The 25,787-nt window shown below is 51.3% G+C and overlaps 1 protein-coding gene across 1 annotated transcript in view; it reads left to right on the plus strand.

Moving 5' to 3' along the window:
• SYN2 (synapsin II) overlaps positions 1-23,363 on the plus strand; it is a 158,197-nt gene extending 134,834 nt beyond the window's left edge. The window contains exons 8-13 of the mRNA XM_027522332.1: positions 46-120; positions 596-698; positions 2,011-2,160; positions 15,812-15,872; positions 19,778-20,027; positions 22,414-23,363. Of these exons, the coding sequence (XP_027378133.1) occupies positions 46-120; positions 596-698; positions 2,011-2,160; positions 15,812-15,872; positions 19,778-20,027; positions 22,414-22,549 (775 nt within the window). The 3' untranslated portion in view covers positions 22,550-23,363. The remainder of the gene's footprint in view (positions 1-45; positions 121-595; positions 699-2,010; positions 2,161-15,811; positions 15,873-19,777; positions 20,028-22,413) is intronic.
• Positions 23,364-25,787: the final 2,424 nt, after the last annotated feature.

The raw sequence follows: 25,787 nt of genomic DNA on the forward strand, positions 1-25,787 counted from the left end.
GGGGACAGCGACCATGAGCTGTCACTTGGCGGGGCCTTGTTGCAGGAGGACGTCAATCTCAGGGAACTGGAAGACAAACACTGGCTCTGCAATGCTGGAGCAGATCGCCATGTCAGACCGGTGAGTGAGGGGAGGGGTGCAGCGCCCCTGTCTGGTGAGGGCGGCTTCCATAGAACAGGAGGTGTAAGAAATGAGTCCTGCCCAAAGGGAGCCTCTAATCTAGCCAGACAGATGGAACACAAAGGCCCAAACACCCAGTAAGAAGATCAGGCAGGACTGGAGATATGATGAGAATGATGGAGATAAAGACTGGACTTGCCATAGATGCTCCAGGGCAGGAGGAGTTACTGTGGGCTGAACAGCTGAGGGAGGCTGCGTAGAGTAGATGAGACCTGCTCTAAGCTTGGGAAGGTGGAGAGGGTCTAGAGAGCAAAGCAAGAGGGTGCGGTAGATAAGGCAGTGTGCTTGATTGATGGGGGGAGGTCTGGGGGGTGCAGCCAGGAGAGGTAGAGGCCGCCAGGATCCCATGACCACAAGCGGGCTAGGTGGGAGCTAGTGCCCCAGCCTCAGGACACTTTCCCCCACCCCACTCCAGGTACAAGCTGTGGGTGGACACCTGCTCTGAGATCTTTGGTGGCCTCGACATCTGTGCTGTCAAAGCTGTGCATGGCAAAGATGGCAAAGACTATATTTTTGAGGTAAGTCTGGCCCAAAGAGTATATCAGTAAGAGACGAGCCCTAGGGCTGGAGGCCAAGCTCTTGGCTTGAGAGCTGCACGGGCACACGGACTGCAGTTAGGTTAGAGTCTCCTGAGCCACGGGAAGGTTCCCGGGTGACACAGCTGGGGAGCGTGCAGAGCCAAACAGCTGCCAGTAGAGCTGTGGTTTCTAACCAGCCGGGCTGACCCACACCATTGGTGAGAGATGCCAGACCCGCGTTCCTGGGTCCTAGCCTGCCACTCCTCCGGGAAGCCTTCAGTGGTTTTGCCATTCTAGTCTCAGGAAGCTGGCCTTGGGAATCATTGGATCCAGTCTGCTCTGCCAGTGAGAGAATGGAGGCCTGATGCCACAAGCAAAGCCACACAGTGAGTCGGTGTCTCAGCCTGGCTAGAACTCAGGTCTCCTGGATGCAGGAGATTCTTCTTAGCCCTTCTCTGAGCCCTGGAGACACTTGACTCAGTCTGGGCCTCTGGCACAACCTTGCTGACCCTTTTCCCATGTTAAAGGGAGAGACAGTGGCCATATGTGTCCTTCACACACATTCCTGTCCAGTCTTCCTGGGAGCAGAAGAGGCTCCTTGCCAGGTGTTGGCAGTATTTACGGAGGATTCATGTCTGGAGCCCAAAGTGGGCTTCAGAATCTACTCCATGGCCTGCTCAGCATGTAACTTCTACATGGTCATACTACCCTTCTCTTGGTGGGCCTTGGTTTTCTTATCCCTGAATGAGAGAGTTGAACTATGGAGTCTGTGATCCTGGGCAGGCAGACACTTCCTAAAGGAGGAAAACATTGATCTGGACCTTGACATACAGGAGGAATTGGCTCGGTGGCGAAAGTGAAGGCATCTCAGGTCATGAGCAAAGGCAGGAAGCCAGTCATTTAATGGGCAGAGTATCAGTGGGGACAGAGGTTGTGTGGGAGAAGAGTCACAGAGGAGAGAACTGCCTTCTAACTGGAGTTAAGGGCCTGGCCTTCCGTGTTCCTGCTCCCCTGTCTGCCAGCCTCAGAGCCCGGGGCTGGACTGTCTGCCTGCCCTCTGCCTCTCCCCGCCACCCTCAGTCGCCAGACTGAAGTCCCACTGAGCCCTGACCTGCATGAAGTCTGGGGAGGCCCAAGGCCAAGGCTGCAGGAGAAGGGAACGGAGGCATGCAAAGGAGCATGCCTCCAACGGAAGACACAAGCACCCACTTCACCCCAACCTACCTCTGCTGGCTTAAGTCCTGCTCGTTCTGAAAGACTGTCCCAGGCCGTGGATGTCTCCTTTCCTAACCGAGTTCCCTTCCTCCCCCAGGTCATGGACTGTAGTATGCCGCTGATCGGGGAGCACCAGGTGGAGGACAGACAACTCATCACTGAGCTGGTCGTCAGCAAGATGAACCAGCTGCTGTCGAGGACCCCTATCCTCTCTCCTCAGAGACCCTTAACCACCCAGCAGCCACAGGTAAGCAGGGAGGAGACACAAAGGCAGCCACGAACCCTTGCCTAGCCTGCTGCTCCAGACGGCAGTGGCTCTAGGACGGAGCAGAGGTCAGATGCCCACAGGTCTGGATGGGCTCTCTGGAGTCTTTTCCTTCTCCCTCTCTTTCCCTTCCCTCCCCTCTGGACACCTGATTATCTTCCATCACCCCTAATAGAAACCTTCTCATTAGCAATATGCAGGATCAGCTTTATAACTGTCCAGAGATGGAGTATCAGATCCCTCCCCTCTGAACTTGAGGACTCCAGGGAACCAGACCCTGTTCCCTCTGGGACTTGTAACCTGGAGTTCTTTGAGGAAGGGCTGGGTCAGGTCTCATTAGCTGCTCAATGCCTGAGAGGTCTGTCACACTTGTAGAGAAAGAAGGGTGTTTCTGAGACACCTGCTGGTCTGGAGAGGGGGAGAGTCGGGTCCCTCATTCTGGGAGAGAGTAACAGGTAGAACTCAAATAAGAACTCTGCTTTCCTCTCTAGGGGAGACGAGACAACTTCCTAGTTGCCTGTGGTGTGTGACTCAGGTCAGTCACATCCCCAATGACAGTACTCCAGCCACAGGTCTAGTGGGAGATCCACACTGAAGCTTTGGTGGAACCTCAAGCTCTGTGGCTCTAGAATGGGCCAAAGAAAGGCAGGGACCCTGGGCCTGAGGGCCTTTAGTCCCTCTAGGATGTAGCTCCTTTTTCAAAAATATTGCCAAACTCTTCCCTCCACTGTGTAATAGAGTTGTAACACCTTGGAACAGTGAATCCAAGAACTGAGTCCTAGTTTAGCTCCAAATGGCTGTGTGACTTTGGGGGGAAGTTACTACCCTTTCTAGGGTTCAGGTTTTATCACTTGTAAATGAAAATCTCGCAGCAATCTTGCTTTCAAGATCCTACTTTAAACATTTAAGGAGGTGGAGTCGAACTCAGAATGTGGGCTTTGATGCAAGAACTCTCCAAGTTTGATAGTTTACTGGCTTTGTGACCCTGAGCAAGGACTGTATCTCTGACTCAGGAGAGATCTGAACAATAGCATCTGTATTCTAGGGTTGTTATAAGGATCAAATGAAGTAAAGAACACAAACTATGGCATAGCATATCATAAATGCTCAAAAAAGGCTACCTGTGTTATTACGTAAGCAGGCAGCCTCTGGGTGTGGCTTCCCTCCAGTGTTCGGCTTTGAGATCATCTCTCCCTTTTCTAAAGATCAGGGCTTTCCTGGGATTATGCTGCAATCAGGAGCCAAGTAATTGGATTCTTGAAATCATATGGTAAGAAAGAAGAAAAGGAGGGGGAAAAAAAAGTATAAACTTGTCTGGTTTATTTAGTATAGAAGCAAATTACCCCCACATTTTTCTTCTCATCATTTGAACATCACAGGATCATAGCATAGAAACATAGTTTACAGTCATAACAATGGACCTGAACCCTCAGGAAAGGATTGCATTTTAGTCACTGTTTCACACTCTGGTTAAGAAGGCCAGAAACATAACGCATAAGAAGTGTTTCTGTAGAAAATAACTATGATAAAACAACATGGCAAACGGTAAGTCAGTACCCTCTCTCAATCTGTCTCCTCCGCCCTTTCTCCACCCCCTATTAATACAAGATGATATCTAAATACCTTTTGAGCTTTAAAGATCTCTTTGAGTAGAATTCTCCTTCCATCCTGACTGATGAGAGCTTATGGAGTAACATATGTCTGTGCTGTCTTTGTGCCCAAGTTGAGAGTAGCCCCATGAGGCAGGATGTTGCCATAGATTAGCTTTTGTGTGTGTTACACACCTTCTATAGGGCTTCGCTGGTGGCTTAGATGGTAAAGAATCTGCCTGCAGTGGAGGAGATCAGGGTTCAGTCCCTGGGTCAGGAAGATCCCATGGAGAAGGGAATGGCTATCCGCTCCAGTATTCTTGCCTGGAGAATTCCATGGACAGAGGAGCCTGTCGGGCATCCATCTCCATGGATGGCAGAGTCAGACACACTGAGCCACTAACACTTTCACTTCTTAGATGGCTCACACTGTGGGGACCTCTAAACAAGTACAAAAATCTGTTCCTGTGCTTTAGGAATATAGTCACCAGATAATTATATAGGGTAATTAGGGTAACACACCTTAGTTGCTTGTTAGAGATACAAGCCCATTATTTACATATTGTGCTTAACTAGAGGTAATAGAAAGATTTTCCTGGTTGAAATAATATCAGGCCTGCAGTAGATTTTATGATTTAGTAAATCTGATGGCATCAAGGTGTCTTCTGGTCCTAGCTGTCTCAGTGATGGGATTGGCAGATGGTTGCTCATTCCTGCCCTATAAGACTGACAAGAGTCCCCTTTCCCCCTGACCCCCTGAGAAACAGAGTATCTGGTAGCTGCTTAAAGACTTTATGACAGAGTAAGACAGCCAATGTTGCCCAGGCAAGATAAACAAAAATGGGCTGCTCTGGGGCCCTGTGAGGGTCCCTTCAGGACTTTTATATACGTGTGCACACTCTCTTGGCTCCTACAGCAAAATCATCCTGACTAGACTGAAGGCTAGGTCAGGAGACCTGAGTTCACTCCGTCCTTGCCACTGACTCATGAGGTCGCCTTGGATAGATTTCCTTTTCTTTCTCCGTCTCAGCATCTCTGTGTGTAAAAGGAAGGGTTGAACCAAGAAATTCACTAAGATCTTTTCTAGCAATAAAATTTAATTATTTGAAAATTATAAAATTTTAGTAACAAAGAAAGACTTTCTCCCTAAAAAAGTGTTTTCACCCAATGAAAGCATTGATTCTTCTTTCATGTGATTCCCTTACTTTGTGAACATTAAATACTTCAACTTAAATATTTTAAAGAGAAAGCCTTCAGAGTCAAGGCAGGAAACCTGGTAAGGAATGAGCTTCCCTAAACACAGGGGCGCCTGTAAAAATTCCTTATAGCAAAGCCCTTGTGGCTTCAGGGTGAGTTTTCCTCCACTGAGCTTCACAGTTGAAGTTACAACAGGATATTGCAGAAAGCACAGTGTGTTGGGAGTCAAGACACTCAGGGGCCAGTCTCCCTCTGCCAGGACGTTACGTGACTGTGGGTGAGTCACTTCCCACCTCTGGACCTGCTTCCTCACCTGTAAAATGGAACTGGGATAGATGATCTTTAGATCCCTTTCAGTTCTGAGGTCACGTGAAACCTGAGGTCAGCCCACCTGTGAAATCCGAAGGCAAGTCCTTCACAGACCGCCCTTACTCCTGCCACGAGCAGAAAGTTTAGACACTCCCCCAAACCACCCTCAGGTTCGAGAATTCTCTGGAAAGACTCACAGAACTTCCTGAAAGCCACTGTACTCACAGGTGCATTATGGGAAAGGGCACAGATGCAAAAATAAAGGCCCAAGAAGGCTGCCTAGGGCAGAGTTTAGGAGAGTTCCAAACCCAGAGCCTCTTTTGTCCTTAGGATGTGTTAGTCTCTGGCCTCTGTCACTGATACGGCACAGGGAGTGTTGCCAACCAGGGAAGCTCACCTGAATTCCAGTGTTCAGGGGTTTTTGGGGTTTCATTTCTTAAGCTTGCTTGACTGATTGATCATCTCCTTGAACACTGGCGTCTCCAACTTTCCCCTCCCTAGAGGTCAGTCTAATACCACAGGGCCTGAGGGCCCACCCTGAGTCACCTCATTATCATGCACCATCAAGGGTGGTCTGAGGGGGCCCCCACCTTGAATAACAAAGACACTCCTGTCACTCAGGAAATTCCAAAGAGTGTAGAGGCTACTTCCCTAGGCAGGGAGGGGGATTGTGAATATGGGCCAGATCTTTCTTTGGGCAAGGCCAAATTCTTTACTGCATACATAATTAAATTAATTTAGCAAATGTCTCTCAAATACTTTCAAGCCTTATTTGTCTGTGTTTTCTCGGACCAGCGTAGGCCTAGGCCAAAGTATGTGCTTAAAATTAGTAGACTTGGGGCGACAGGGATAAATGCAACATCTTCGTACCGTCCTAGCTCATGCCCACCATGCCCTTACCACACTGGTACGGGCTTTTGTGTTAGCTGCATCCTCTCTCTGACGTGCTCTTTCTGTTTTTGCATGGCTGGCTCCTTTGTGATCATATAACTGATTCTTCCTCAACTGCTGTGCCTCAGGTCTGGCAGAGGCATCCTGGCTACACTAAGGAGCGGTGTATGTGTGGTCTGCCCAGTACAGTCAGTCGTGGGTAGAAAAGTCCAATGACAATAACAAAACCAAGTCTGTCGGCTTTTTTATTATCACTACGTGGTAGCCATTCTATATAAATGACAGTGATAAACCACTCCCACTTACTTCTCCCTTGATCTGCCAGTGTAATACATACTTGTTGGACGAATTCCCGGTTGGAATAAGTGTCTTTAACAGCCCTAGCAGCGCACTGGACTTGGGGTGGAGATCTTCTGAATTAATTGGTAGAGTCCAAATGGAAGAGATGCAAACCAAAGCGAGTTTACTTGGGCCTCAGCCAGGGCTTTGAATGGCAATCTGAGCCCATGGGTGTTGCCACTAACTCTTGTCCGCTCCTCACCATCAGGCTCCCCAGTCCTGGCCTCTTTCTTCCATGGCTCTGGCAGCTCAGGCTGCGAGAGCCTCTGACCTGTGTCATAAGCCGCAGGTGCTCCTGCTTGCCCATATTCTAGGTCAAGACCAGGACAGACTTCTGTTCAGTTCAGTCGCTCAGTCGTGTCTGACTGTCTGGACTGCAGCACACCAGGCTTCCCTGTCCATCACCAACTCCTGGAGCTTGCTCAAATTCATCTCCATCGAGTCAGTGATGCCATCCAACCATTTCATCCTCTGTCCTCCCATGACTTACAACTAGCCGTTGTTGACCTTTCTCCCTTTCTCCCTTCCTCTCCTTGCCTACAGCTCCCCCATTAGAGCTTTTGTTTGTTTCCATGACTCTAAAAAAAAGCCTGAAGAAGGTTAGAGGTGGGGGAGGTGAGCAGAGGGCCTCCCTTACCTTGTCAGCCAGCCACCTAAATGGAGTAATTGTAAGAAGCAGAGAGCAAAGTCATGGGGCTGGGCCCAGGCCAGCTGCCAGGCCCAGTTGAGAGGAATAGGGGCAGGGGTGTCAGAGGCACGAAGTCGCTGAGAGCAGGAGTAAGTGGCAAACCCTTATCATCTTGGCCTCGCCCTGGCTGGCCTGCCAGCTTCAGGGCTGCCCTGAGAGACCCTCTACTTGGAGTGCTGTTCTCAAGGTGGCAGTGACACCTGGTGGCCAGTGCCGGCCAAAACCTCCAGGCTAAATGCCTTCAGAGCCTGCCCCCTCAGGCTTGCTCTCCTCTCCCCTTCTCACTCCCTGTGCAGGGATCTGAGCTGGGCCTCATCACATCCTGGGTCCCTGGAGGGGGTCTGCTCCTGAGGTCCCAGGAACCACAGGGGCAGAGCTGCAGGGGGACAGAACATTTGGGTCACACCCGCAGAGAAGGTGTCCTGGGGCTCTTACTCATGTGTCTAGTTGTTGTCATTTCATCACATGGCTCTCCTTTTTATTCCCCAATAAAACCTTCCAGAGCCAGAGGACTGAATTGCTCATGAAGGGATTTCAGACACCCCTGGTCTTTCTATCTGGCTGTGGGTTAGACCCCTGAGGGTCTAAGATGCTAAGATTCAGCCTTTGGAAACATGAATGCACATAATGTGTCCAAGAAGAACATGAGGCTCTGCCTCGACCTTGAGCTGATCACAGCACACCTCCAATGTCGCTTACCATCCGGGAGTCACAGCAAGGCAGGTGCTCAGAGGAGAGAGACCCAGAGGTTGGGGCATTTGGTAGATCTGTTCTGTGAGCAGAAGTTAAAAGGGCTGCTGTGGAGCAGCAGAATTCTCAAGGAGCCCGTGACTCCATATCCTCAGCTCTCTGACAGCTGTCATGGGGCAGATCAGGTGCCAAAAGCAAGCCTATTGGAAGAGGTGAGTAAAGTCTCTGATGCTGAGAAAGGAAATGGCTGCTCAGGGAAGCGGTACGTGGCTGCCACATCACTGCTGATGTCCAAGCCACTCTTCAGGCACATGGTGAAAGGCTGGGCTGGAGGCTAGGGCTGTTGGAACAGGCAGCTCTTAACAATCTCCTTCCAGGTCTGAGACACTGTGATCCAGGCTGTGTGCTAGCTAGAGACCTGGGAAAAGCAATGATGAGTGTCCCAAATTGAAGGACTGGGGCCCGATAACCTCTGTCCTTGGGCTTCTGGTGGGGCATTATGCAAGTCCTTTTTCACTGATTCTCTGGCCTAGAGAGATACTCAGAAATGTTTCCAGCTAGGCCTTTCCAGCTGCAAAGGGCTCTGAAGTCTCTCGAGTACAAGGGGACCCGAGATTGAGAAGGGGTCCAAGATTGGAATCTAAAGGGCTAGGCGGTTAGGGAGGAGACACAACTCAGACCCCAAACACAGGCCTCAGAGGGCTTCACTCAGCTCAGAAAAAGTAAATTTCAGGCAAAGAAAGGCCTTCCTGCTTCCCACAGTCAGACTGCTTTAGGGAATTTTTTCCCCAGTGAGTGTAAGCTGAAAATGTGAGATTTGAGGCAGGTTCATATAAAGTCACTAGTGACCAGATCCCTTAACAGACTATTCAGGGAAACTGACTATTTTGAGGCTGTCTTAACTTGTAAGGGACATCTTTAATCACTTGTCGCTGACATTCTGACCTCGGGTGACCCAGCCCTCGGGGCCCCCTTAGGTCTCATGGACCACCCCACGGGACCTTTCTTGTGTCCGTAGGAAATCACTGATCATGGGAGGACTGCAGTCCAGGACATGCCTCAGCCCTCAGAGCAGCAGCTCCCCTCACACAAGGAGGAGGAGCAGGTCCCTGGGTGCTTTTTGTAACCTCTCAGCAGAAGGAAGGTGGGCTCTAGGGACTGCAGGAGTGATCCTAGAAAGGTCCCAAGGTGCCTGGAAACATGCCGTCCCCTTTGCTCCGGCTGAACCTACAACCTCCCGACCACATTCCTTCCTGCTGCCTCATTCCCCCTGGGGTCCTGGACCGGGGGAGCAGGGCCTGGGGAGCTGATCAGAATAGCTCGGTGGCGTGTCCAGCAAGAAGCTTGGCCTGGCCTCTTTCCTGGGGCCAGACCCTGAGACCCTTTCCCAATTTCCTGTCTCAGATATGCTGAGCAAGCACAGGCTTTCCTCCGTGGTGGGGGCCGCTGGACTCTGGCCAGCAACCCTTAAGAGTTGAGTCACTCAGTGTCTTTCCTTCCTCAGCTCTCCAGCCTGCTGGGACCTCCGATAGGAGCTCCTCTCTCACAGCTCGTCTGCTGAAAGCCACAGGCGGGCGAATGAAGGGTGCCTTTGGCACAACCCCACAAATTCTCTTCCATGGACTTGGTTTCTCTCCCAGACTAGTGATTTCCTTTCCAGTCAGCTCAGGAGCTAACATTTACTGTTTTTGAAATGACTTTACTGCATCTTCAGAGGCCTTGCTGGAACACGTCAGTGATACACAGAGGGCAGCCCAGCCCCGAGTCCACACCCTACCCGGCCCACCCTGAACTACTGTGCACTGCTTGTGCAGCTGACAGAAAACCGCCAGCAGTGTCTTCTCCACTGATGCGTGAAATCCTACCATTAAAGCTTCACTCCTCTGGACTGATAATTTATTATTATTCAAATAATAGTAATGATGCTCAGATCATTACTTTACCTGGCACTTTGCGGTTTACAAAGCACAGCCATTATTCTGAGCCTCACAGCCTTTCTGTGAGATGCCTTAAGCTGGTGTTCCTGTCTCTGTTTTACATATCAGCAGAGAGAGTGCAAACGATCTGTCCAAGGTTTTTAGGCAGGAGAGCTGGGTCTTCTGGCCCCCAGTTCCACAGACGTTCTTCAGTGCCCTGCTTCGTGCCCTTTGGATGCTCCTCTAGAGCTCAGGGACGGTGAGAAGTGGGGGAGCTGGCCCTGGGGACCCTGTGCAGGGGGAGCCCTTGCCCTCCTCCTCCTTAGCCCCACACTGAACCTTCCAACCTGGAGGCACCTCCACACTTGACCAGCTCTCTCTTGCTGTCCCCTCCCTGGCTTCCCTGGTCACCAGCGCTGGTGGCCTCAAGCACAGTGGAACCCAAGCCCAGTCGGCTTGGATGGGGAGCAGCAGCCCACTCTCCTCAAACCCTGCGCCTGCAGGACTCCTCTGCTCACACCCTGTAGCCTTGGCTTCTTGCTGGGCTCAAGGCTCCACAGCTAAGAAAGGCTTGGCTCATACCTCAAAAAAGTACACAGAGGACCTAATTGGGAGCCCAGAGCCTGTAGAAGTCGCCACAGCCTGTGACTGCAGAACCCCACCTCCACCCGCCCCTCTACCCCCCACCCCGCTCCTCGGACAGGAGTTTGTCCAGGCTCTTTTGAACACTGCTGCCAGGAGGCTCACTCCTGCCCACGCCAGCCCTTGACCTTGATCAAATTCATGTCTGAGTGACTTTGAGCTTCTACCTGGTCCTCGGGGTTTCCCCAGTTACCACATTTACTCCTTTAGACTTGGCTCATTTGGGAAACTGAGACTCAAGAGATTAAGTAACTTGCCCAGAGTCACATGAGGGGAGATGTCATTTCACACTTCTCACCATCCTGTCTGCTCCACGTACCCATTTTATTGCGCTGGTGTCCACCTTTAAAAGAGGCACCCAGACCTGGTGATCACTGCTCTGTCGTGAGGCTTATCCATCCAAAGAGCAGTGGACTGGTGGCCTCCCCTTGTTGGGACACTGATGCGCCTCCAGCTGCAGCGTTGCCCACTGACACCCTCTGAGCCTCTTGTCTTTCTGTCAGCCCAGGCTTGTTTGGGGGTTTTCCTTGTGCTGCTGCAAGGCCATTTATCCTCCTTCTTTGTGTGCAGCTGGGCACAAGCGCTGGACCTCGCATTCTTACCTGTTTGAGTCAACCCAGTTTCCTGAGGGAAATGCTGCTGCTCAGTCTGGCCCCGAGTTCCTGCTGTGGGCTGGCCACAGGCCAGGCTTTGGCAGTGACGCCAGAGTGGCCAGACTTCTGTGGAATTCGGCATCCCAGGCGGCTCTTGGTGACTGGAGACAGATTCCGTGGTAGCCAAACCCCACAGGGAGCAGGCCCTCAGCCCCAGCAGACAGAAGGCTTGTGGGTGGGGCCAGAGAGTCTCAGCCTGGCAAGGGCCGGTCCTGGGGGACTCTGCTCCCTCCTCCCATCACCCCTGGGAAGTCTTCAGTCCGCAAGCTCCATGGGGCGGGGGCCAGAGAAGCTCCCCAGGCGCCAGACCAGGGTGGCGCAGGCACGTTCCCAGGCTCCAGCGTGAAGGACAGCTCCTGGGAGTTCTTCCTCTGCAGCCTTTGGAAGGGAACTTGTGGGCTCAGGTCACCATTGGGGGTCTCAGTCGTATAATTCTGAGGCTACAGAGAGGAGAGGCAGGGCCAGGCTTCATGGTGTCATTACCCTGGCAGCTCATGCTCTGAGTTTTACCATCAGAGCTTAATCTAATCCGTGGGAGTTTTCGTTTTTCCTGGAATCATATGTTCTCAGAGTTGAAAGATGAAGCGTAGTGTTCATCTAACCTATCTCGTATTTCACAGAGGTGTACTCCCTGCTATATCTCTGTCAGGTAATTTTCTAGCCTCTGCATGAACATACCCACCCTCCCAAGATGCCTCTTCCACTGTTTTTACAATAGGAAGTTCTTCCTGTCATTGAAAGTCTACCTTTCAGAGCTTTTGCCCACTGGCCCTGATTCTGCCCTTGTGCCCTGTGGTCTTCCATAACTTTCTCTGAAAATAGCAAGTCTCTGGGAGGAGAGCATCTTAAGCTGCTCTGAGCAGAGTCTGAGGTGTTTCATGGGCAGCTGTCAGGGGTACAAGGTGAGGCCCTGGGGGAGGGGACCATCAAGAGCCAGTCTACTGGTTCCACAAACTGCATGAGTTTCTCTGTCTTTCATCTGAGTATCCATCTCAGGCTGGGAAAGATCGAAGTCAGGAGAAGAAGGGGACGACAGAGGACGAGATGATTGGATGGCGTCACCAACTCAATGGACATGAGTTTGAGCAAACTCTGGGAGATGGTGAAGGACAGGGAAACCTGGCGTGCTGCAGTCCAGGGGTCACAAAGAGTCAGACACGACTGAGCGACTGAACAACAACACGCCATCTCAGGCAGTGAGACTGTGACACCAGTGGCATGTCAGGGAGCTCAGAGGAGACTGTACCATCACAGCTGAGTCAAGTTTCCCAAAGCCCAGAAACAGGAGCACACCAAAGTGGGTATTCTATAATGAGAGTGAGACCTGAGAGATGACAGAGCATCAGAAGGAAGGACCCCATCGGTCTCACTGTTACCGCCATCTGTCGTGTCTTATGTAGCACCTGCCAGGGACAGATACTCGTAGATATCTCAATAGACAGATGCATAGGTAGTAGATCGATTGGTGGATAATATCCCTTTATATCATAGAAACCATTGGAAGAAAGATAGATGCAGAGGGGGAAAATAGTTTGCCCAAGGCCACCAAGCTAGTAAGTGGGAGATTTAGGTTTAAACCCAATGTCTTCCTAACCCCAAGGCCCAAATTCCACTGTGCTGCCCAGTCTTAAAGACTTACTGTCGGGGACCCAATGGAGTGTGTGTGTGTGAGTGAGTGTGTGTGTGTGTGTGTGTGCGCGCGCGTGTGTGTGTGTGCGCACGCGTGTGTGTGTGTGTTGGGCGGTAGGGTTGATAGGCCGCTCGGCTAAAAAGGCAGCCCTGGTGTCCCGTGTGTCCATTACCACACACCATCCTATAGTCTCCTCTTCCAACTGGCAGCCAGACCAGGGGGAGGAAGAGCTCACGGTGGGAAAGAACTCTGGGGCCTGAAGTGTCACTAACTTGACTGGATTACGCAGTCTTGATGGAGATCATTTCTGCTTCTTTGAGGATTGTATTGAATTTCCCTTCTGCACCGAGCGGGCAGGCACGGGTAGCCAGCCTCATGTTCTAATTCTCTAACCTGAGCATTTTCAGAGCTGTTGATCAGAGTTGATCCCAGATACGGGGTGGTTTGACATCTATGGTTTAATGACGTCTTTCTCTTGAAAGACTTATACCCTACTTCATTTTGGACTTTACTGTTGTCGCGTGGTTATTTATCTAATAAGCAGTCATTAAGGACCTCTTATGTGCTCAGTCCTGTGCTTGGTGACACTGATAGAATGACAATAGTCTTAAACTTTCCAAAATAGTCCCAATCTTAACTATTTTACCTTTTAAATAAATAATTACCAAATCAAGCCATACATCCCAATTTTTCTTTAGAAAAAATGGGCACTGTAACTGTTAGGAATTCATGAGAAGGTGAAGACTCATCATCCTTGCTGTCAAGGATCTGGTGATAGAAACATCATCCCAGTCTTCAAGATGATAACAAGACAGTCTGTTAAGTGCTGTTATAGCATTTCAGAGAGGAAACCACAATCAAAGGGGGCAATCAGAAGAGAGATTTCACACATGAGGTATAATTTGACTCAGACCTCCAGGATGTGTGGGATTGGATTGGTTGAAAAGGAGAGAAGGTGTTTCTGGAGGATACTTATCATAAACACTGGAGTGGCCTAGATTAGAGAACAAGCAGTGAAGGGTCAGGCTGGAAGGAGCAGGCATGTTTAGAACATGAGGAACAGAGGCTCAAGGGGCCAGTCCAGCCATGATGAAGCAAGTTTCTGGTGTCAGCCTGAAGAATGCAGACGTCATCCTGTGGGCGACGGGAAGAGGTCAGACTGCCTGGGCTCGCGTGCCAGCTGCCTCTGTAATACCTGACTTAGCTGGGCCTCAGCTTCCTTATCTAAAAATCAGGGATGTGGATACTTGGAGAGCTGCTGTGAGGCTTAAGGGAAATACTGCATAAAATTGTTCATCATGTTGCCTGGCACGTGTATAGTGTTAGCTGTAAATTATTTAGAGCAGTGAAAATGTTACTTGCTCAGTTGTATCTGAGTCTTTGCGACCCCGGGGACTGTAGCCCGCTGGGCTCCTCTGTCCAGGGAATTCTCCAGGCGAGAATACTGGAGTGGGTAGCCATTTCTTTTTCTAGGGGATCTTCCTGACCCAGGGATAGAACCCAGGTCTTCTGCATTGCAGGCAGATTCTTTTTCATCTGAGCCACAAGGGAAGCCCATTTAGAGCAGTAAAGTGAGACAATTAGAGAAGGAGTTTAAGAGGATAATAGGTATCCAGAAGATGGATTGGAAAGGAGACTAAAGAATTGAGAGACTATTCTAGTAGTTTAAACAAGAAATGATACAGGCCTGACCAGAGTTGGTCAAGAGGAAATAGTGAATCTTGGATGCCAAGACGGAAAACCTGGTGGGTCTTGATGGCTGATTGGAAGGTGTGGGCTCTAGCTGGTTGGGTATGAGGATTTCAGGGTCAAGGGTGAGACCCACCTTGAAGGCCCCATGCAAGCCTTGAAAGAAGGGAAAGGGAAGTGTGAGCGTTCTTGCTGTGATCTGTACGATACCGGGATTGTGGATAGAATGGACACCCTCTGGGGCAGTGGCACCAAAGACATTTCAGAGGGTCTCCCTGCCTTCTACTGCCTGAAATCCTCTTGGTAGAACGGCTGTAGGCAACGCTGTCGTTGAAAGACCGTGACCCTGGCGAGAGTGGCCCTTTTGCTCTCCTAGTAGTGGGGCTGAAAACAGGCCTGCAGCAGCAGGAAGGGAGATAGGAGGCCAGATCAGGGGCCCATGGAAATGGGGAACAGTTTTAATGTGGGAGTAGGGCTGGGGGGTGGGGGCTGTCACAAGGGAGAGGAGCACTGAAAGAGGAAGTGGGGGTGCTGAGGACTTGCAGGGCCTCTCCCGGCCTCGCCTCCAAAGCTCGGGCTTTGACATCACCGTCAGCACACTTGGCAGCCCCCCGGCTCGTGGAGCATCTCCCCTGAGCTGAATTCAGGCTCCACATGCTCCCTGCCTTCAGTGCAAACCATAGAGAAACTGAAGTCACAGGCGTCTCTGCTCCTGTCAGGGAATAATCAGAATCACAGCTGGGAGGAGAGGAAGCCTGGGAGTGGAGCCATGGTGCTGGATAAAATGCAATTATGCTGTTAAGCCAGGGAAAAACAGCTTGGCCTTGAGCACTTTTACAAACATTAAGGTCTTACTCCTTCCCTCTGGGTAAGGAGGGTCCTGGGAAACAAAAGACGGCCCCCCTCCTTCAGGTCCCTCCCTGCGGGAGTTCCAGCCCAGCCCAAAGAGTGGCTCTGACCCCTGAGTCAGCCAACTCTGCAGGAGTTAGCGCGAAGCTTTAAGCCGTCACCTGGCCCAGCCCCCGCTGGTGCTGGGGCTGATCCTTCCCCCAGAAGCCGGCGGTGAGTCCCAGGGTAGCTGGCCCTCAGGCAGCCCCCAGAGAAGAAGCCAGATGCTCTTGGAAGTTTCTAGAAAGGGTCTAGAAGGAAGGGAAAGGAAAAGGGGGTAAGGGTCTCAGACACTACCCGCCAAAGTGGTTCTCAGCCCCAGATTGCCTTCACTTAGGTCCCAGCAATACGCCAAAGGCTGAGAACCCCCTTGAGGTGTTTGCAGAACTGGTGAAGCCCTTGGGCCAGGTCCCAGTGGATGCCACTGCAGCCCCGCCACAGAGCCACAGGGTTTCTCTTGGGAATCTGCCTGGAGTTTCGTTTTTTATCTCTTTTGCATTTTTGTCTTCCAGAGTGGAACACTTAAGGATCCGGACTCAAGCAAGACCCCGCCTCAGCGGCCAGCCCCCCAAGGTTGTTTACAGTATATTCTCGACTGTAATGGCATTGCAGTAGGGCCCAAACAGGTCCAAGCTTCTTAAAGCGATGGGTAGTTAATTTTTTTCAAAGCAGAAATTTTAAGCCAAAAATAAACAAGGAAAGAAAGGAAAGCGGGGAGGGAAGCAGCGGACCCTCCCACTGGTGCCGTTTCTGCGTTCTTTCAGTGCTGACTGGACTCTGTTCTTCCAATGCAGTGTCCGCGCCTCTGTCTGGCTGTTCACCTGTTCCTGTTCGTGCTTGTAACACTCACTTAACGTTTCTCTGTATAACTTGTGAATCCAGGGCTGTTTGTCAACAGTGTACAAAAGAATTGTGCCTCTCCCAAGTTCAGTGCGACTATCCTCTGGGTGGTTTGGTAGTCTTTTCTTTTTTAAGTATTACACAATGCGGGGTGCAATAGGCCTGGGGGTTGGGTGGGGTGGACAGGGGAGAAACAAAGACCACAAGATCAAACCTGACTCCCCTCCTTCTTCCCCCAGACTCAGATAAACCGCCCCTCTCCCCCGCTCCCGACCCCCTGCTTACCTCCATGAGTGTGCTTGGGATCTTCAGTGCTTTTCGCTTCCTTTCTGCATGACTCGGGTAAATAGCTAGAAGTTTACGAGATTTCCAAAGTCTCGTTTCCATCGCTTCATCCGTTGAATCTGAAGGCGTCTCTCTTTTTCTCCATTTGCTAAACTTTGGTGCATTTGAGTTTCTGTGAATAGGCTGGCTGTGCCCGTGGAGCTCTTGTGTTTTCTAGTGATGACATAAACTATAAAGAACAAGCTTATCTCCAGGAGTGTGTTCTGTATTCGACATCCCAGTGTACCTTTCGTTTTATTATTAACTAATTAGCTATGAGATTAGACAAAAAACAAATGGGGCCGCTGACGTGCAATATCAAAGTGACTTTGTGAGTATTTTTTCTGTGTTCATCTCAGTCCCCCTAAATTGTTTCTGAATTGGCCATCTGTGCGCTTCTGTGGAAACGAGGCTGCTTCGTTTTCCCCAGAGCTTGATCCATATACAGTGGTGATTCCTTAGCGATTTGGGAGCTGCTGAAAGTCTGGGAAGGACTCGGTCGCGCTGCCTTTGGCCTCTTTCGAGGCATGGCAACTTGGGAGCGAATCGGAACTGTCCCGTTTCCCATGAGCAGGGTACACTGCCTCCTGAACTCCGAGGTGGGCGCCTGCTTTAGTTTTCAGCTGTTCCAGGAGCCCTCCTGAGTCCAGAGACTGAAGAGCTTCGTCTTCCCTAGGAAAGATTGTCTCAGATTTTAGCCCGTGTGTGTCCGGGGCCGGGGCTCTGGGAGAGCCCTCACCCATCTTGTCCTCTCTCCTCTGACACGCATCTCCTGGGCAGGGAGGCGGCAGTTCCTACACAAGGCCTCGGGTCAGTGCCTCCTCTTGCCGTCTCCTGGCCAGGCCGGGACAGGGCACCGAGTGGCCTCCTCTAGGCCCGTGGGCCGAGGGGTTGCTTCCTCTAGGCCCGTGGGCCGAGGGGTCTCACGCCAGCTGTTTGCCTTTTAGAAGTGCTTCGAGCCCTATTTCCACATTCCCCCTCAATGCCGCCACGACATGTCGCCTTTCCAGATGGCCAGGTCTGAGGATCGCTGGTGATGGTGGTGCGTGACATGGTTCCTGTGTCCAGGGGTCCGTGCCCTGCTTCCCGTCTTGGCTGCTCGCAGGTTCTGAGCTGCAGGGAAATGCACTGAGTGTGAGTGTTCTCGATTGCGATTCCTCCCTTAGCGGATGTGGATGCCGACGGTAGTCAGTGTGCTGTAAAATAGATACATATATTGTATGCGCTCCCAGGTGGGTTGCCTAAGAATCAGGTCCTTAGAATACCTCCCAATCTGACGAAATGATAGAAAGGAATAAAGAAACATTTCCTAGGATGGAGGGATACATTTTATTTTTTTAATTTTATTTTTGTTCAAGCAGTGAGCTGATGATGGTGTTGCTTCTTTGCATGTGATCAGTGTGAACATCCAGGTGCTTTTCATGTGACATTCGTGAGCCACAAACACACAGTTGCCATTTGAATTCAGTCGGACTGCAGGGCGGTGTCAGCCACGGTCTTGTCAGGTGGGGAAGAGGAGAACCAGGGCTCCCTCCCGCTGTCAGACGCGAGCTGACTGCGCGTACCCTGACTGTCCTGTGCCCTCGGGCAGCATGCTAAGGACAACGCTGTGGCCTGAGGCATCCGTATCACAGTAAAAGTGCAGTTGAGGTGTTTTGTACCCATTGCTTTTCTTGATGTTGTCCCCCTTTTTTTGTACCAATCCAGCTGGGAGAACCTCATTTAATGCTGGAAGTGTGATTGAAGTACCTCTTTTTTGTGACTCTTGTACAGCTTAATGTGCAATAAAGGAAAAGTTTTATCTGTCTTCAGTGTTAAGTTGTAGTTTCTGGCTGTTCAAGCATCTCTGTACAGGTGGGAAAGCTCTCAGGTGTCTGGTCCAAGAGACTGAGCTCTCAACCTGTGGTACTTGACAAGAAAATGCTGGTACAAATGATGCCAAGCTTTGGAAAAGGCAAAAACGGGTTCACGTGAAATGATCTGCTAATCTGTCATCTTTACTAGTTATCTGATTTGAACCTAGAGCTTCTTCAACGTGCAAAATCCCATTTATTTATTTACTTGTTTATGTGTAACTAACCCTGGTATGAATTGGTCATTTATGATAAAGTGGAATCAATCTGTATCATGTAGAGGGGAAACCGGCTTACAATCGTGGATGTACAGTGGTATAGATGTATGGTTCTGCCTGTCCTGAGGCCACAGGTATCCCTGTGTTTCTGGAAAACTAAGTTACAAGTCTTAGCTGTCCATTGAGTTTCTGTGAGCACACTCCTTCCAGCGGGCACATGTACGGGTACTCTGGGACTGAGACTAAGAAATGAGATCTCCAGGTTGCCAGACTGTTTTCTGTCTCATTCTGGGAGAAAGGGGGTCTTGGTCCTTTTCTGTGGGCGGTGGGAGATGGGGTGGGGGGGGCTACTTTGCCAAATGGTGCCGACAACATCTCCCGGAGAGAATGGGACTTGATTTTTGGAGAATTTCACCACACACACCTGGGAGGGACAGGAGCCCCTAAGGATGGTACTAAGAGGGAGAAGAATTGCCTAGACATGGAAGTTCCTAGTCATGGGCGTGAGTTGACGCTAAAAGAAAGCCCTGTTGGGGGTGTGGCAACCAGACACCCAGGCATGGAGTGGGTTGGGACAAAGGCCAACTCTAAAACAACACAGTGTAAGTCAGTGATGGTTGTAAGGCACAGAATACTTTCTGAAGAATGTTCTTGTCCATTGTCATCTTTGACACACTACCCTCTTGAAAGATAACTAAGACTGGGTCTTAATTGTTCACAGTTTTCTGGTTGGAAACACTGAGCTCCAGAGAAGTCAGCTGACTTGCTCAAGGACTTGCTGATAGACTGTGTCTGGGTTTTCTGATCCCCAGGCCAGGACTCTTTCCACCACCCTACGCAGTGCGTGCCATGTGGAACTTGAGACCCCCTAGTACCCCATGGGCCGGGTTGGCCTGCACCTGAGGAAGCTCTGCGGGGGAGGGGTGGTCCCTGTGTGTGGTCTGGGGGCTTTCTGTAGCAGAGCTCACCCCTGAAAGGGCTGCTCATCCCCTAGTTTCTGCCCTGTGTTCCCACTTCCACTGTGACCGCTTTGTCGTGCGTCTGAGAAGGCACACGTAGAACCATGTCCTTGGGGTAACCAGGGACTTCAGCCTCCAGGGGTGGCTCTGAAGGGCTCCAGCAGCTTCCTGTGACAGAGTTTATCCTCTGGTAATTAAATAACCACACCCTTCGAGACGTAGATTCTAATAAGGAAACCCTTTGATATGGTTAAATTATTAAGTTTTTCTTGTACTGAACCTAGGGGGCCCTGGGCAACCCCAAGGAATGCAACCCCCAGGCAAGGTGCTGCCTCCACGCCGGCTCCCCCCAGGACCATCAGTGCCACCTTCCTCCTCCTCCTCATCCTCCTCCTCTTCCTCCTCCTCGGCTCCTCCGCGGCCGGGCGGCCCCACCACCCACGGAGATGCGCCTTCCAGCAGCAGCTCCCTGGCAGAGGCCCAACCACCCCCGGCTGCTCCACCGCAGAAGCCCCAGCCTCACCCACAGCTCAAGTAAGAGACAGCTCAGCCGCTCCCCGCCTCCCCTCTTCCTGGGGCTCCCGAGCTGCTAGGAAGCACCTTCAGTCAGACCTCCGCCCACAGACACTTTTGTGGGGGGTTTTTGGGGGTTTGGGTTTCGATGGGGGTTTTTTTTTGTTTTGTTGTTTTGTTTTGTTTTTTAGGGGGGCATGGTGGGGTTGGCTGGGGAGGGTAAAAAAGAGGGAAGTGAAAGTCTAAGGTCTAGCTAGAAACTCAAACCCTCCCCTTTCTTCCTGGGGAGTGACAGATAATTAAGACAGTTACTACCCCCTCTCCCATTCTTGTACTAACTTAGGGTTTGCGTTTTGGGTTTTGTTTTTTTTTAATCCTCTTTCCCCCTCTTTTTTTCCATTCCTTTTCTCTCTGTGTGTATGTCTCTCTCTCTTTCTTTAAAAAAAAAAAAAGAAAAAAGTTCTCTTTTCTGCCTCTGACTCACAGTTCATGGTATGCCAATCAGCAAGGCTGCCCAGAAAGAAAAGGGAGAAGTAGTTAGATCCATCTCAACTTTTTACCTTCAGCTTGGTCAGAAGGAGGTTGGCTTCTGGTGTGGTCATCAAAGGAGAGGCCCACATACAGACCCCGAGGGACTCCATCCTCTTGGGTTCCCTCATTCCCAACAGTGACCCCAGAGACTCCCACCACACTGTCTGGCCTCAGAAGACAGAACCGGGGGCCCCTGGGAAACAGCACAGCTGCATATGGGGGGGGGGGTAGCACCAGAGGACTCAGCTCTGCCTCCCCTAGGCCCGGGATGTGTCTCTCCAGCAGCCCAGATGCAGACCTCTGTCATCACTGTCAGCTCAGACCCCACTGCCCGGGGCAGTGGGAGTGGTCCGTGAGGGCATCTTAGTAAAGAGATGAGACTCTCGGGACGGAGGACAGGGGCTGCAGAGTCTGGGGCTCCGCTGAGCCACTCAGAGACAGTCTAGTCAGTACAGAGACGGGAAAACCCTGCTCAGAGCTCTGCGTTTCTTTGTTGAAGCCCTTCTGCTCATCAGTGACAGAGCCGGGTGAGGGCTCCAGTGGTCGATGACTGCCCTCTCTGAGTCTTTCAATCCTGTACAATGGGCAGGCCATCCCCCAGTCCAGCTCCCCAGGCCGGGACACAGGCACTTTCCACATCTCGCCTGCCCCACAGCCTCCCCTCAACCTAGTCATGTTCTGCTTGCGAGCCTTTTAATCTCTCCCTCCTACTCTTGAGCTGACTCTGGCCCCAGTCTGAGGGCAAATCTCTGGGTTTGTCACTGCCTCTGGGCTGAGCCAGACAAGTGGGAGGCTGGTCCCGGTGCCCTCGGCCCGTGTGTGCAGAGGAGTCCCCGCTGCCCAGCGGCTGGCGTGTTGGGGCTCATCCCTGCCCAGTGAAAGGCAGGGTGCCCGTCCAGTCACTATGGGAGAAGAGATGGGCTCACACTCGTGTAGAGGGTGGTTTCTGGGGCAGCGCCTGAGTTCAGGAGAGGGCTGGGAGTGCTGAGACTCTGGGAAAGGATTTCTGGAGGCAGAGGCGAGCAGGAAAGAGACAAGCTGAAGTCAGGAAGGAGAGCACATGGCCACGGGGACACCAGACCACGTGTCCCCTCCTAAGCGCTGGGCCTGGCCTTCCCCTCTACCTGTGGCCTTCACAGCTTTTCTCTCTGAATCACTGGTGTCTCGGGGGAAAGTCGGTCCCTAAAATGTGTGTAATTCGGTTCCCCGAGGAAGCCTGGGAGGGCCATTATGTCCACTGGAAGGGCGGTCCATGGAGGCGTTAGAGTTTGTGCCAAGTCTGGAAGTTCTTTAGGAATCAGAGAAAGAAAAGCAAACTAGAAAGAGCTGCAAAGGCCTAGAGATCATTTTATCAGACATCAATAGAACACAATTAAGAAAGCAAACAAGACTCCGAGAGAGGCACGTGGCTTCCCAAGGTTAAGAGTGAGTGAGGGCTGGAACCAAGACTTTGATCCAGGTCTTCCGACACCGGCTCCACTCGCTCCCGGACGGTTGGTGGGAGAGGGAGCACATGAGCCCACTGACCCCCATTCCTGCATTTCATCCGAGAGCGGGCGAGGGTGTGGGGTTCCTGGATTGGTACCCACCCAGTTGGTGCTTTAGCATTAAGGAAAAGAAAGAGCCTCAAGCCCCTCTCTTCTCCCTGTCTCCCCCGCGGTCCCGTCCTTTCCTGCTCCAGCAGCGCTGCAGGGGAAGAGAAGGTGGGGCCTCCCAGGGCTGGGAGCCCTCCCCACGCTGGCTCTCTCCTCTGGCTCCCGGTCTCCCTGGGGCGGGAGCGTGCGCTCCCATTGTTGTATCCCCGTGTCACCTTCCCTCCCTTCCTCTCCTGGAACACCACCATCTCACATTCTCTTTGGTTTTTATCTTCTTCAAGCAAGTCGCAGTCCCTGACCAATGCCTTCAGCTTCTCTGAATCTTCCTTCTTCCGCTCTTCAGCCAGTGAGGATGAAGCCAAAGCAGAGACCATCCGGAGCTTGAGGAAGTCCTTTGCCAGCCTCTTTTCAGATTAGCTCTGCAGACACACAGGGGGCCCCCGGCCCAACTGGGAAAGGCGTCTGAGACACTTGCCAGCAACCGGCCGCCACACTGGGTGGTGATGTCCCGTGCCCTTGACGTGTGTGGCCCCTTCCTCCGCTCCGTTGTGCTCAGTGGTGTGGTACAGCCCAGCAAAGGAACCAGGTGACGGTCTCAGGGCAAGGTGCCTAACCAGCGAGGGGCACCTGGCGTCAGAGAGGGTCGAGCCCCCTTTCCCGTAGTCGTGAGAGTTTCCTCTGAGGTCCCCGTCTGCTGTGACTTTAGTGGCCTTACTGTGATAGCGCCATCATGTCTTACTCTCCCTTGTGAAACCAGGGTGCCCTTCACCGAGGACAACTGCTTGCTTCACCGAGCTCAGATGCAGTGCTAAGCATGCCCCCCTCCCACTGTAGTCAGTGCTGCCCATTTGGGGAGGAGAATGTTCTTGCCCTCCCCCAAATATTCTAGGCTGTACCTGTTAGGGACTCACTCACACCCGGATCCCTTGTCACACCTATTTAGCTGTTGGAAACACCCCTTCCCAACACACGTGGTTCCTCGACTTCTGTGGTGGTGAAGCGCCTGTGGTCTGCTGACTCCAGCAATCAAGGACCTGTGGTCCCCCCTTCCCCACCCCCACCCCCCGATCACCATCCCCTCCGGCGCAGTCCTCCTGAGCGGACCGTGGTGGTCTTGAGCTCCTCTGAAGCCGTGCTGTAGAGAATGCATGCCAGTACGCCAAGTTTTGTGTTCCTTTCCAAATAAATGTTAAGACTTTTGGTGTAATAAAAGCAGCAGCATTCACCAGCATTTGATTCAGCCGTGAGGTCTTCCCTAGGCCGCCCTGTTGACTGAGATGTTGGTGACGCCTGCACGCGAGTGTGCACGAGTGGAGGGCAGAGAAAGGGTGAAGCTGTCGGTGTGTATGTGACTGTCTCTGCACGTGGTTGAGAACATGACTGTCCCTCAGACGCTCCCTAGGCCGCACTTCCTGACATCGCCTGGGCAAACCTTTTCCTCCAGGATGGCTGGACCTCCTTCAGTAACTCAGCCATTCCACCAGTTGTATGGGATGTAGAGCCTTTCCCTTAATAATAAGCATGGCACCCTTCCTTCCATAGCGGCCAGTCCGAGCCACTTGTCAGGTCCATCCATTTCCTCAGCTCCAACCCACATGGAGGTGCCAATGAGGCAGGACAGACCTGCTCTGGTGAGTGGGGTCCCCAAGCCCCCAGCATCCTGAACAAGTCTGCGCTGGAGGGATTTCAGTCTGGCTTCCTCATGACTCTTGGGTGCTCAGGAGTGTGTTCCCCCGACCACAAGCGCCGTGAGGATGCACACTGAGTCTGCCCTGATACTAACATCTTACCTAAATAATGTCCTGTACACGATGCCCACCCCACCAACCACTCAACCAGATAATACCCATCCTGATGTGCGGTCTTGCTAACTCCTCACAAACAGTAGGTGCTGAGAGGTCTAAGAATGAAGTCCTCTGGTGCCTGGGTCTCCCTCCGAACTAAGCCGAGGCTCCCAGGGTTTGAGGATCTAAAATGGCCTCTTCTTCTTTCTTTTTTTAAATGTTTGTTTCCTGGGGCTTCCTTCCCTGGCGACTCAGACAGTAAAGAATCTGCCCGCAACGCAGGAGACCTGGGTTCGATCCCTGCGTGGGGAAGATCCCCTGGAGATGGAAATGGCTACTTCAGTATTCTTGCCTGGGAAATCCCATGGGGACAGAGGAGCCTGATGGGCTATAGTCCATGGGGTCACAGCTGATTGACTAACATGCACATTTGTGTATTTAATTAAAAAAAAAATTTTTTTTTTGGCCGTGCCACACTACATGTGGGATCTTAGTTCCTTGACCAGGGATTGAACCTGCGCCTCCTGCAGAGGAAGTTCAGAGTCTTATCCCTGACTCTGTCCAACTCTGTCCAAGTTGTCCTTCTGCCAACTTTTTACACTTAAAAAACAGCAAGTAGAACCTCCACTGAGTGACGTCTGGGGGACAACCCTTCTCCCACCACAATGCACATAACCCGGGCACAAACAGCCAACAAAACAAACAAAAGGAGGGTGGGAGGGTAATACCTGAACTCAAGGGAGTTGATCTTCATGGTTGCTTCCACTTCCAACCGAGAATCTCCCACTTGCTGTCACTTCTATCCCCATCCCCTGTTCCAAATGTGTTTTAATAGAATGAATTTGTTTCATTAAAAAGTATTTATTGAGCATTTCTTTTGAGCCTAAACACTGTGACGGATTCAAGGAAATATTTACTAATATATCCACAGTGGCTGCTAAGTTCTGGGCACAATCCTAAGCACTCAACATATATCAATTCATTTGTTCCTTGCAATGTGATAGACGCTATTGTTTTACAGATGAGGAAATGGAAGCAAATCAAGAGTCAATAACTTGCCCAAAGTCATCCAGCTGGTCTGTGGTGGAGCTGGGCTTTGAACCCAAGGAGCAGAGCCCCATGGCCTTGCTTACTTTGTGACATTATTTTTATTTAATCTAGCAGAAGCAGCAAGGTACAGTTTTATTGAACTGTACAGAATGTGAGAACAAAATTATAAATGTACACAAAAATTCTTCACATCCATACCTACCTCCTTCCTTTGCCTTCTCTCTGTCCCTTGGCCCCAGGGAAAGGAGGGGTGGGAGAAGGTTAGGGTACTTGTTACCAGTGTTGACCCCTTGTCCTAGAACCATGAGTAACATACACAATGCACCTTATTCTGATCAAATATAACTCTGGTTCTTAAAAAATTACTCATTCTTCCACATGTGATGTCAGAGCAAAAGCCGCAAGTGGCTTATTTAGAAGATGAGTCAGCCTGGAACTGCTGGGGTGTCAGAAAGGGGAGGCATTTACCAGAGGTCACACAGCTTCCTAGTCCAAAGGACACAGGGATCCTATCCAGCCCTTGGTAACGGGGTAGGGCCAGAGGTGGGGGAGTTCCATTCAGAAACAGCAGTCTTGATTTATAAAAAGACAAACCCAGAGACTGGGAAATTTGCTACTTTCAGCAATCAGTAAATATTTGATGAATACCATGATAAAAAGTTATCTAGAGCTTGCATCTCCAAAGGTCGGAGACAGTCCTCCATAGATGTTGAAACCTTTGGTTTATCAGCCAGCTCTGACCACTGTGCCACCTTCGCCGCAGCTGATGGGGATTCCCTACCCACATCCTCACCCCAGATGAACAGCGATAGGTGCTTCAT

Source organism: Bos indicus x Bos taurus, chromosome 22 (genome assembly GCF_003369695.1).
Source record: "Bos indicus x Bos taurus breed Angus x Brahman F1 hybrid chromosome 22, Bos_hybrid_MaternalHap_v2.0, whole genome shotgun sequence".
NCBI lineage: Eukaryota > Metazoa > Chordata > Mammalia > Artiodactyla > Bovidae > Bos > Bos indicus x Bos taurus.